Below are 12,600 nucleotides of genomic sequence, written 5' to 3'. Positions count from 1 at the left end.
GTTATGTTTGTGGAGGTATTCCAATCTGGGGTATTCCATCATGAGGATTCGTTCCAGGTTGCAAATTATCAGGGTTATCGCCAATTTTGGGCGAAGGAAGATGGATTAGTTTCTTAGCAGAGCTCAGTGGGTGTTTGTGGAATCTAGCGTTGCAGGGCGCGGAAGCGTGTCCCTGATATGAAGGGTTAGTATTATCGAGTGATTTGTGGTTAATTCGTGGTGCTATTGAGTAGAAAGGCTGATGATCGGTTTGGAGTAGTGGCAAGGATGCAACGTGAGAATAAGCCATTTTAAGAGAGATGCAGAAGTAGGGTTTGTAAGAGTATGAGTTGATTGAGAAGTCGGAGTCTGCAGTGCAAGGGGTTCGTTCTGAGGCGTATACTGCAGTAGGCTTCGAGGACGAAGCCTAATTTAAGTGGGGGAGAGTTGTAACACCCCAAATTTCAATTGTTCAATGAAGGGCCAAACGTGTAAATTTAGGAAAGGGACTCGACGAGTAGGTCCGCTTACTCGTCGAGTCGGAGCGGGATTGATCGCGGGTTAAGTGGCCAACTCGCCGAGTCGGCGGCTTGGACTCCACGAGTTGGTGCTGGAATGAGAAAACCCTAATCCCAAGGGTTGCACCCTATTTAAAGGACTTTATGTCCTCCTCCCAGCCTCCTAGTCCCCCTGAGAGTTCCAGAAAACCCCAATTTCGTGTGAGACTTCATTGTTGAGGAGATTGGAGCTTGGAAGAGGAATTTGGTGGAAGGAGCTTGAGAAATTAGAGGCTAGCATCAAGGGGCTTGTGTAGATTTGGAATCTACATCAGTTTGGGCACATCTCAGAGATAAGGAGCTATTATCTTAAGTTATTTCCTTTTTGGGTTCATCTTTGGTGGCTGATTTGGAGTTCCTTAGCTTGTTTGAGACCTATTTCGGGTTTGGAGTTTAGATCTGAGGTTGCTACTCCAGATCTAAGCTTGTGATGGTCCTTAATGTCATAAAGCTCCTGTTTAAGAGTTAGTGGTGAAGCCCCTTTGTCATAAACCCTAGCCCTAGAGTGTTTTGGGCTTATATCTCCTTGGTTTCCGTAAAGTTTGCAACTTTATGTGAGGGTTAGGCTGTAGAAAAGTGGATCTATGGATTGGAGCCCCTGCATGGCTCGAAAAGACTCTGAATGGATTGAGAACTGGAGAGACTCGGCGAGTCACATGGGTGTACTCGACGAGTTGTATGAACATGTGCATGGACTCGGCGAGTTGGAAGAACAACTCGGCGAGTCTGTTGAAGATTGCCTTGGACTCGGCGAGTCTGTTCTTGGACTCGGCGAGTCAGGTCGCAGAAACCCTTACCTCTTCTGGTTAAGACGCAGATCAGTGAGTCGAGGGGTGACTCAGTGAGTTGGTCAGGATGGGACTCGGAGATCGTTGGACTCGACGAGTCTTGGGGCGACTCGGCGAGTTGAGTCGTGTTATGGGAGTTTTCTGAGTATAAGGACTCGACGAGTCGACGGGTTGACTCGGCGAGTAGAGTCAACCAGGAGGGTTGACTTTGACTGAGGACTTTGACTTTGACCAAGAGTTGACGAGTTTGACTTCCAAGGGTATTTTGGTAATTTTGGTATTTATGAAATTGGTTCTTTGGTAGTGTTCTGTGGTGAAGTTCGTGTCGGTGGTCGGAGCAGCTTGGTCTTATCTCTTCAGTCGGCAATTGCATGTGAGTTATCCTCACTATATCGACAGGGTCTACGGCACCAAGGTCGGCCCTTTATCGGATGGAAATCCGGGTATTGGTTTGATATGTATTGATTTGCTATGTCTACACCCTGGTATTTAGGGTGGTGTTATGTTAGTGACCTGGTTAAGGTCGGTACCCGGTATATAGGGTAATGTTATGCTAGTGATCGGATAGGTCGGAGTCCTGGTTAGGAGGTTGATATGTTATGTGATCTGTTTAGACTGTTTGTCTGGTTAAGGATTTGTTATGTGAATAATTGTTTTATGTGCACATGGTTGTTTGACGGGGGTTGGGTTGAGGCGGGTCCTACTTTGTGCTGTAGGCCAACATACCTAGGGCGGACCGGGTATTCCGAAGGCCCAACGAGCGGTCCGAATAGGCTGAAGTCCCCAAGAGGGCGGAGCAGACGTGCCGAGGCTCGGAGAGTGGACCAGACCGACTGAAGGCCCGGTGTGGGCGGACCAGTCATACTGTAGACTCAGAGAGTGGACCAGGTGGATTGAAGGCCCGGTGCGGGCGGACCAATCACACTGTAGACTCGATGTACATGTCTAAACTCGGAGGGTGGACCAGGTGGACTGAAGGCCCTGTGCGGGCGGACCAGTCACGTAGTAGACCCGATGTGCATGGCTGTTCTGTATTGTGATATGTTATGAGTATGTTTATGTGTGGTTGGTATTTTGGGGGTAACTCACTAAGCTTTCGGGCTTACAGTTTGAGTGTATTGTTTCAGGTACTTCAGGAGATCGTGGCAAGGCGAAGGCGTGATCGTACCGCTGCTCATGTTTTATGATTTATGTGATATGGTTCTGGGGGATACTCTGATGTTTAAACTATTTTGAAAACGAGATGTATGAACTTAATGGTTTTTGAATGAATTAAAATGTTTTAATTTGGCTCAAATTTTATGGATGTTACAAGTTGGTATCAGAGCCTTAGTTTGAGTGAATTGGAGGAACATTCGTGTGAATCCAGTCTCAAATCAAGGAGAGATTTTCAAAAATAGTTTTCAAAAGGTTTTCAAAATAAGTAAAGGAGGACGCAGAGGGTACGATCAGCCGGAGCCAGTAAGTAGACCCCAAAATACCATACAAGTTATTTGTTTATGTGATATGTTAGAACAACATGCTAGTACTAGGCTAGGGATCCTTAGGAATTGCATGATAGAATTGCCTGATTTACGATGCCTGCTAACCTAGGGTTTTCCTTATAAGAGTTATTCAGCTTTCCTCTAGGAGTGAGGATTGAGCGCTCGCCGTGTGTGTGTTTATAGTTAGAGTGTTATGGTGATACTTGAGACAAATATGGGTAGGTGTGGAAGGTAGTATGGGCCCGTACTACTGAAAGCACAGGACCCATACGCGTATCAAGAAAGTCACAACTCTCTAGGGTATCAGTTATAAGTTAGTTCCCCGGGTGGATATGTGATGTGTCTAAGGGTCTCGTTGGTGTATTGCAATATGACGATTACGAGACGTGTCGGGGCAGGATCCGGTTCGAGATCGGGATCAGGAGAGGGTGGTCAGGATGGACCAGTACCACCCGAGGTCATTGGTCAGATGAGTACGGACGAGTTGGACGCCAGGATTCGTGAGATCCTGCATGATGAGGTTGCTGCCATGTTCCGGGCTGAGTTGCCAGAGATGTTTGGGTCGATCAAGACCGCCATGGTTGAGTACTTTGATGAGCGCTATGCAGCTCTTGCGGAGACGGCTGCAGCGGCAGCTACAACGGCTGTAACAGCGGCAGGGGGTGGAACCGGTCGAGGTTTTCAGTATCGAGATTTCGATAATACGAAGCCCCCAACCTTTGATGGAGTTTAGGATCCTATCATTGCTATGAGATGGTTGTCAGACGTGGAGGGTTGCTTCTTCACGTGTTCATGCCCTGCGGATCAGAGGGTGAGGTGTGCTCTGAACCTTTTGAGGCTCGGGGCGAAGGATTGGTGGAGGTTGACTACGGGATCTTATTCTGATGCGCAGCGGGCTGCGGTTACTTGGGATCAGTTTCGGGAGATGTTCACTACTCGTTATGTTCCGCAGGTTGAGAGAGAGAGGTTGGCTTAGGAGTTCCTGGAGCTGAAGCAGGATTCAGAGTCGGTGACGGAGATCACCAGGATGTTTACTGAGAGGGCGATGTTTTGCCCGGAGTTTGCTTCGGAGCAGGCTCAGATGTCCCAATATCTGAGTATGCTCAAGAGGGATATCCGACAGTTTGTGTCCACGCAGAGCTGTGATACCTTGTTAGAGTTGCAGGAGGCCGCCAGGCGGCGGGAGTTAGAGATGGAGTTGCAGTTGCGAGAGCAGAGGCTGGCCCCGTTGCAGTCGCAGCCGGCACCGAAACGGTCCAAAACCGTTGACTTTAGGGTTGGAGGTCAGAGTAGCCACACTTGTGAGAAGTGTGGGAAGGGTCATGCTGGAGTTTGTAGGTCCGATGGTGCGTGTCGCAAGTGTGGGAAAGAAGGGCATTATGCGAGGGACTGCCGTCAGTCGGTCCCGGCTCAGGATATGAGGATCTGTTATCATTGTCATCAGGTGGGACACTTGAGGGTCAACTGTCCACACCTTGCTGCAAGACCGGTGCAGGCTCCAGCACCGGCCACTTTGAGGATTATGGGTGGAGGTCAGGGTGGAGCGGAGCCTCCTAGGGCTCAGGGACACGCTTTCCAGCTTACAGCAGAGGAGGTTAGGGCAGAGCCGGATGCAGCTGCGGGTATGTTTCCTTTTTGATATCTTGTTATTTGCTGATTATGTGGTATTGTAAATCTGTTCGCCTTTTTCGCATGATTCATAGTATGATTGGGGATCTTAGTAGTTAGGAGTTGTAGTTGGTTAGCGTTCAGGAGGATTCTTGGTCGAAAGATAAGGCATATGATCTCGTTGCTTGGAATAGCAACTGCGTTGCGAGAAGTGTTCAGTTGGGATTCGAACTTCCTTGGAGTTCGGGATGTGAGATGTCGGGAGAGTGACCTATGGAGGTTGCTCACTCCGGAGAGAATTAGTTCCTGGTGAAGGGGGAACTTTATCAAGTAAAGTCGATCGAGTTATGCCGGTTTGTCAGAAGAAGTTAGTAGTTGGTACACTAAGTGGGGGAGAATTGGAAAATTCTACGGTGGAAACAGCAAGTATTCAGGGTTGGTTAGCTGTTTAGATTCATCAGTGTTGTTAGCCGAGAGTGTGGCATGATTGGAGCAAGTGATAGACAAGTGGGGCAGGGAACAGACCATGGTTTCAGGTAAGGTAGTTGGTCGATGTGAGGCCTGGGTTTAGGCCATGGAAAGGATTCCGGGAACGGAACTGGAGTTCGGAACCCCAAGAGGGCTAGAACAGATTGCATGGGAGAGATTCCCGGAAAGGGTGGTTCAGGATGTCGTACGACAGTTTTGGGCGGTCCGGATAGACTGAAGGCCGGAAGGCGTACCAGTCAGACCGAAGGCTCGGGGAACGATCCAGACAGGCTGAAGGCCCAGTAGGGCGGTCCAGACATGCTGAAGGTTCTGAGAGTGGTCCAGATAGGCTGAAGGCCTGGTAAGGCGGTCCAGTCATGCTGAAGACTCTGGATGTGTTAGTAGATCTGTATGCGGAGAATGAGTGAATATGTCGCCATGCAATAGTAATCGATATGGTCTATCCCCAAGTATTGATCATGACGATGGAGTTGGCTGGAGGCCGTGCGTGGGCCTTGTTAGTTATGTGATCGGATACGGAGTATATGGGAGTTCGAGAATAACAGTTGCTCTACATGGATAGTGTAGAGTGGAGTTTAGCTCAGTGGCACTTATAGGTGCGGTAAGGGTTGTTGAGTAGACTTCCTGGAAAGGAAAGGTATGTAGCTCCGGAAGGAGTGTGGGTCCTCTGAAAGGGAGGCAGCAGAGTAAATGGATGATCGAAAGTGCTGCAGTTATTGGTAGTAAGCACTGGGGTTGTACCAGATATATGGAAGCACATACGGGTTGGATGCCCGTTGAGATTGTGGCAATGTTGGATGATGCGCAGGAATGTTTTCAGTCTCCTTGTAAAAGGAGGAGGATAGTGGTTCCAGATTGGAGATTGGGCCAGAGGAAGGTGAGTCGGCAGGATAACAGACTCGGGAGTAGTCTGAACCGGTGCTGAGGACGGTATAAGGATATTACAGTCGGAGGTCAAGGACCTAGAGATCGTGATCGGGAGGTGTAAGTGGATTGCACTCCGTTGTGTCGAACCAAAGGGTTCGAGGGTGACGTAAGGACAAGGTCCTTAGTTCCGAGTATGGTTGTAGGCTTGAGTTATGTATGTGGAGGTATTCCAATCTGGGGTATTCCATCATGAGGATTCGTTCCAGGTTGCAAATTATCAGGGTTATTGCCAATTTTGGGCGAAGGAAGATGGATTAGTTTCTTAGCAGAGCTCAGTGGGTGTTTGTGGAATCTAGCATTGCAGGGCGCGGAAGCGTGTCCCTGATATGAAGGGTTAGTATTATCGAGTGATTCGTGGTTAATTCGTGGTGCTATTGAGTTGAAAGGCCGATGATCGGTTTGGAGTAGTGGCAAGGATGCCACGTGAGAATAAGCCATTTTAAGAGAGATGCAGAAGTAGGGTTTGTAAGAGTATGAGTTGATTGAGAAGTCGGAGTCTGCAGTGCAAGGGGTTCGTTCTGAGGCGTATACTGCAGTAGGCTTCGAGGACGAAGCCTAATTTAAGTGGGGGAGAGTTGTAACACCCCAAATTTCAATTGTTCAATGAAGGGCCAAATGTGTAAATTTAGGAAAGGGACTCGACGAGTAGGTCCGCTTACTCGTCGAGTCGGAGCGGGATTGATCGCGGGTTAAGTGGCCAACTCGCCGAGTCGGCGGCTTGGACTCCACGAGTTGGTGCTGGAATGAGAAAACCCTAATCCCAAGGGTTGCACCCTATTTAAAGGGCTTTATGTCCTCCTCCCAGCCTCCTAGTCCCCCTAAGAGTTCCAGAAAACCCTAATTTCGTGTGAGACTTCATTGTTGAGGAGATTGGAGCTTGGAAGAGGAATTTGGTGGAAGGAGCTTGAGAAATTAGAGGCTAGCATCAAGGGGCTTGTGTAGATTTGGAATCTACATCAGTTTGGGCACATCTCAGAGGTAAGGAGCCATTATCTTAAGCTATTTCCTTTTTGGGTTCATCTTTGGTGGTTGATTTGGAGTTCCTTAGCTTGTTTGAGACCTATTTCATGTTTGGAGTGTAGATATGAGGTTGCTACTCCAGATCTAAGCTTGTGATGGTCCTTAATGTCATAAAGCTCCTGTTTAAGAGTTAGTGGTGAAGCCCCTTTGTCATAAACCCTAGCCCTAGAGTGTTTTGGGCTTATATCTCCTTGGTTTCACGTAAAGTTTGCAACTTTATGTTAGGGTTAGGCTGTAGAAGAGTGGATCTATGGATTGGAGCCCCTGCATGGCTCTAAAAGTCTCTGAATGGATTGAGAACTGGAGAGACTCAGCGAGTCACATGGGTGTACTCGACGAGTTGTATGAACATGTGCATGGACTCGGCGAGTTGGAAGAACAACTCGGCGAGTCTGTTGAAGATTGCCTTGGACTCGGCGAGTCTGTTCTTGGACTCGGCGAGTCAGGTCGCAGAACCCCTAACCTCTTCTGGTTAAGATGCAGATCAGTGAGTCGAGGGGTGACTCAGTGAGTTGGTCAGGATGGGACTCGGAGATCGTTGGACTCGACGAGTCTTGGGGCGACTCGCCGAGTTGAGTCGTGTTATGGGAGTTTTCTGAGTATGAGGACTCGACGAGTCGACGGGTTGACTCGGCGAGTAGAGTCAACCAGGAGGGTTGACTTTGACTGAGGACTTTGACTTTGACCAAGAGTTGACCAGTTTGACTTCCAAGGGTATTTTGGTAATTTTGGTATTTATGGAATTGGTTCTTTGGTAGTGTTCTGTGGTGAAGTTCGTGTCGGTGGTCGGAGCAGCTTGGGCTTATCTCTTCAGTCGGCAATTGCATGTGAGTTATCCTCATTATATCGACAGGGTCTACGTCACCAAGGTCGGCCCTTTATCGGATGGAAATCCGGGTATTGGTTTGATATGTATTGATTTGCTATGTCTACACCCTGGTATTTAGGGTGGTGTTATGTTAGTGACCTGGTTAAGGTCGGTACCCAGTATATAGAGTAATGTTATGCTAGTGACCGGATAGGTCGGAGTCCTGGTTAGGAGGTTGATATGTTATGTGATCTGTTTAGACTGTTTGTCTGGTTAAGGATTTGTTATGTGAATAATTGTTTTATGTGCACATGGTTGTTTGACGGGGGTTGGGTTGAGACGGGTCCTGCTTTGTGCTGTAGGCCAACATACCTAGGGCGGACCGGGTATTCCGAAGGCCCAGCGAGCGGTCCGGATATGCTGAAGGCCCCAAGAGGGCGGACCAGACGTGCCGAGGCTCGGAGAGTGGACCAGACCGACTGAAGGCCCGGTGTGGGCGGACCAGTCATACTGTAGACTCAGAGAGTGGACCAGGTGGATTGAAGGCCCGGTGCGGGCGGACCAATCACACTGTAGACTCGATGTACATGGCTAGACTCGGAGGGTGGACCAGGTGGACTGAAGGCCCGGTGCGGGCGGACCAGTCACATAGTAGACCCGATGTGCATGGCCGTTCTGTATTGTGATATGTTATGAGTATGTTTATGTGTGGTTGGTATTTTGGGGGTAACTCACTAAACTTTCGGGCTTACAGTTTCAGTGTATTGTTTCAGGTACTTCAGGAGATCGTGGCAAGGCGAAGGCGTGATCGTACCGCTGCTCATGTTTTATGATTTATGTGATATGGTTCTGGGGGATACTCTGATGTTTAAACTATTTTGAAAACGAGATGTATGAACTTAATAGTTTTTGAATGAATTAAAATGTTTTAATTTGGCTCAAATTTTATGGATGTTACACATATTAACATTATCACCTGCTATACCCGATGACAATGACAATATGAAAATACATATAACAAGTTAAATGATCAAAATATATATAAAAATAAAAAAATTATTTAAATATAAACAAAAAGATAAAAATCTTTATTATTTTTCCCTAATAGCGCATAACTTATTATCGATTCTCGTACAAAAATGAAATAAAACTAAAATACACGGATTTTGTAGATTAAAGTACACAAATCCCTCGAACTAGCCAACCTACAGGCGGGAATTTTGTCTATCCACAAGCTCTAGATAGATCGATAGAAAGCAAGACACAAACCTCATCGTCCCCAGAAATGGCGATCTCCACACTTCAAACGCTAACCACACCATCTCTCCACCATACCCTTCAACTCTCCGCCACCAGGCCACACCACCACTGCACCACCATCAAGTGGCATTCTAATTCGAACTGCTCTCTAGACTCTACAACTAATCTTACTCCTAAACCTAACAAGAAGAGGGGATTAGCGGGCGTAGGTATTGGATTGTTAGCTGCCTCAATGCTAATTTCCTCCCCGCTTGATGCTAATGCTACTAGAATCGAATATTACGCCACCGTTGCAGAACCCTCTTGTGAGCTTCAGTTTGCGCCATCAGGACTTGGGTACTGCGACGTCGCTCCTGGGTTTGGTGAAGAAGCTCCCTATTCCACTCTTATCAATGTGAGTTACAGACATTTGAGATTAAATCCATTAGTTCCAACTTCGAGTTTATATTATTGTAATTGAAAATTAGATTATGCATTGAAATTATAATCCCTAGTTGAATAGAAAAATCAAATTCGAAAATAGTTTGTGAACCTCGAAACTGATTATAGTAGAGAACAATTTCCCCTCTGGTTCAAACATATATAGTTTTGGATCCGAAATGTGACTAATTTCATAGAAATGTCTGATTTTGAGTATTTCTGTTCTTCATCACTTTCTGATCCAGCTTGTTTGATTGAATGCAAAAACTTTTGGCGTTTCTTGGATTTTCATCGAATTTCGATTCCAAATGGAAAATTTGAAATAGAGAAACTTGAAACTTATATCTGACGCTTCATGCTTGTTTATCCCAATATTCCATATACCTTTATTTGACAATCAAAGTTGAAATGTATATATAGTGAATTTAATCCTCAAATATTCCCCCTTTCCCTTCTTACAGATTCATTATACTGCAAGATTTGCTGATGGCATAGTTTTTGACAGCAGTTATAAACGTGGAAGACCACTAACTATGCGTATTGGTGTTGGCAAGGTATGAATTAGTTAGTGGCAATTTGGTAATTGTTGTATATTTATCTTTAAAGGTTGTTTGTTATGTCCGACTTGGACAAGACATGACAACCTTGTACTAAGTTTGACTGGGACAGATGTCAATGGGAAAAAAATTGCAATTTATTGTCAAATATATATTTGTCTGTGTAAAAGACGCAAATGCCCTCCTCATCCTCATCATACGAGACAACCGTAGAAAGCTTGTCATGTCCGGTCCATGGCGACCGTATATCGTCTTTGGCACGCATAAGACAAAATTTCAGCTTTTTGTCGCTCTCAGAAAGTAGGAGAAGAACTCATTCTTGATCTGTCATCTGTGCAAAAGACGTGAATGCCCTCCCTATCATTATCTTACCCTTTTGTTCTAATATTTATACGTTCTCTACATCCAGGTGATCAAGGGACTTGACCAAGGGATCTTTGGGGGCGAGGGTGTTCCACCCATGCTTGTTGGTAAGATCTAAAAAACCATGACATGACATGACATGATGTACTGTGTTTGGATTCGGTCCGAGACTCGGATCTTTGTCCCACCCAAAAGGGTGGAACAGAGATTTGCTATCGATCTTTTGTTTGTACAAAAGACGTAAATGCCCTTCTCATCCTTATCATTGAAAACAACCCTAGAAAGCTTGTCCAGTCGTGTCTTCTTGTATGACACATGGGCGGTGCTTCTGTAGGTGGAAGACGTAGACTTCAAATTCCTCCGGAATTAGCATATGGACCAGAGCCCGCTGGTTGCTTTTCTGGTACCCCTTTTTAACTTTGGGCTAAATGTGCATGAAATATTTAAAATGTGAAGTCAATTGATATGTTATTGTATTTGAATAGGTGAGTGCAATATACCTGCGAATGCAACGCTCCTCTATGAAATTAACTTTGTGAACATCTACTCTGGTAATAGAGCATTACCACCGAAATAATTTGAATGTACAATGCTATAAACAACAATGTTTCTCACGAAGATGTTCACGGATTATTATCAGAAATTAGATGTATATATGGTACAATTGTTTGTACATGTAATGAAAAAATTACTCTATTAAATTCAGCAACATTCTTTACCTCAGAATATGTGAAGTCTTGTTTTTTAAGAGGTAAATGTCTGTAGTCTTTATCAATGTTTGCTAAAGAAGACACAGACCAAAAGTCTGCATATATATAAGACTTTTTTAAATTTACAGGTTAAAATATAATTATTTAAATGAAATAAAATTAAATGACATCATCATCTGTTGCCACCACCGACACCACTACCATTATCTTTTCAAAATCAGTAAGAACTATATTTAAATTCAAAACAAAAACACAATCCAGAAAAAAAAACTTGTAAACGGGTCAAAGTTTAAAAGCTAAATGTTAGAAATGTTTGCTAAAAGAGAGCGAATATATGTTTTTACGTATTTTGTCTTCTAGAAATAAGCAGTTTGTTTGCCCTCCACAGACCTAAATGGTCTTTAGCACAGATTAATGGTAGTCTATCATATATAAAAAGACAAATAGAACGGACGATGGATTGTTTGGTTGTGTGGGTAGTGGTATTTAGATGGATTGTTTCACGACCTTGGCCAAAAAAGTATAATTTACTGGTGACAAGTTCATTATAATGGTCTGAAAATGAGCTCGTTTGTACCATATTTTTAATTCGAGCAGGTTAAATATATGCAATTTAAAACTTTAATGAAAATAAAAGGGATAAAATCGGTTAAACACGTCAAACCAAGTACGAAAAAATTGTACAAAATGTATTTAAGATTGAATAACTTTTAAATAGTTTATTCATAAAAAATAAATTGTTTCTTAATAAATTTTGTTTATATGTTATCAAAATGGAAAGCCTCAAACCTTTCCTTCGGTGGACACTTAACATTGTGTAAATCCAAGTTGTTCTCGGTCTCGTCTCTTTGACACTTCATTGACAACTCAATCCTTCCTAAATCACCAAACTGTTGGGAATGGAATCATTTGGTACCTTGAAAGCTCAACATACTTGCTTGGAGAATACGTCATGGTAGACTACCCACCATGGTTAATTTAGTAAATAAGAGGTATTGGCTCAAACAATTGTTGCAAGCTCTTCCATAATGCACCAGAAGATGAAAATCACTTATTTACTGAATGCTCGACTACCTCAGAACTCAGAAGTATGGCAGCATATGTCAGATTGGTAGATTGTGTTGGATAATTATGGAACCACTTCATAAATATGTACGATATATTATTAAATCCAATTATTATGGTAAGAATATAAATTATTGATGTACCGATTTATAGAATATTCACTTACCTTGTGGGTTGAGTTCCCGGTTTGACTCAAGATCCTCAAGATCCCTTCCATCTCTCACATTAGGGTATATCTCCATCTATATATACATGTGATGAGGAGCAATCAAGATATACGAAAATACATACAAGTAAATTCGTTTAGGGTTTGCTGAGGGATCTTAGAGAGAGCTTTTGAGATCAACTGAAAAACTCAACTCTAGTTCTTCAGATCCGAATATCATAATGAAATCAGGTATGTAATCAATCTTTCATTCTTGTTTAAGTTTTCTGTTGACAGATTCGAGATTAAGATCTAAAGCTTCCGCGTTTTATGTTTTGGTTATGGAAATAACCAACAATTGGTATCAGAGCCTACTTGAATATGTTATTAGAATATATATATATATATATATATATATAT

At 44.2% G+C, this 12,600-nt stretch overlaps 1 protein-coding gene across 1 annotated transcript; it reads left to right on the top strand.

Moving 5' to 3' along the window:
• The first annotated feature begins 8,837 nt into the window (after positions 1-8,837).
• PNSL4 (FK506-binding protein 16-2) lies at positions 8,838-10,965 on the top strand. Its single transcript, XM_079047324.1, has 5 exons — positions 8,838-9,314; positions 9,802-9,894; positions 10,307-10,367; positions 10,595-10,663; positions 10,746-10,965. Exons 1-5 carry the CDS (start codon positions 8,946-8,948, stop codon positions 10,835-10,837), a joined length of 684 nt encoding a protein of 227 aa, XP_078903450.1. The 5' UTR covers positions 8,838-8,945; the 3' UTR covers positions 10,838-10,965.
• The last annotated feature ends 1,635 nt before the right edge of the window (positions 10,966-12,600 follow it).

Source organism: Lactuca virosa, chromosome 5 (assembly GCF_052849685.1).
Source record: "Lactuca virosa cultivar CGN04683 chromosome 5, Lactuca_virosa_CGN04683_v6, whole genome shotgun sequence".
In the NCBI taxonomy this organism is placed as follows: Eukaryota; Viridiplantae; Streptophyta; class Magnoliopsida; order Asterales; family Asteraceae; genus Lactuca; species Lactuca virosa.
The sequence above is the reverse complement of the archived record's forward strand: the minus strand, read 5'-3'. Positions and strand labels throughout refer to the sequence as shown.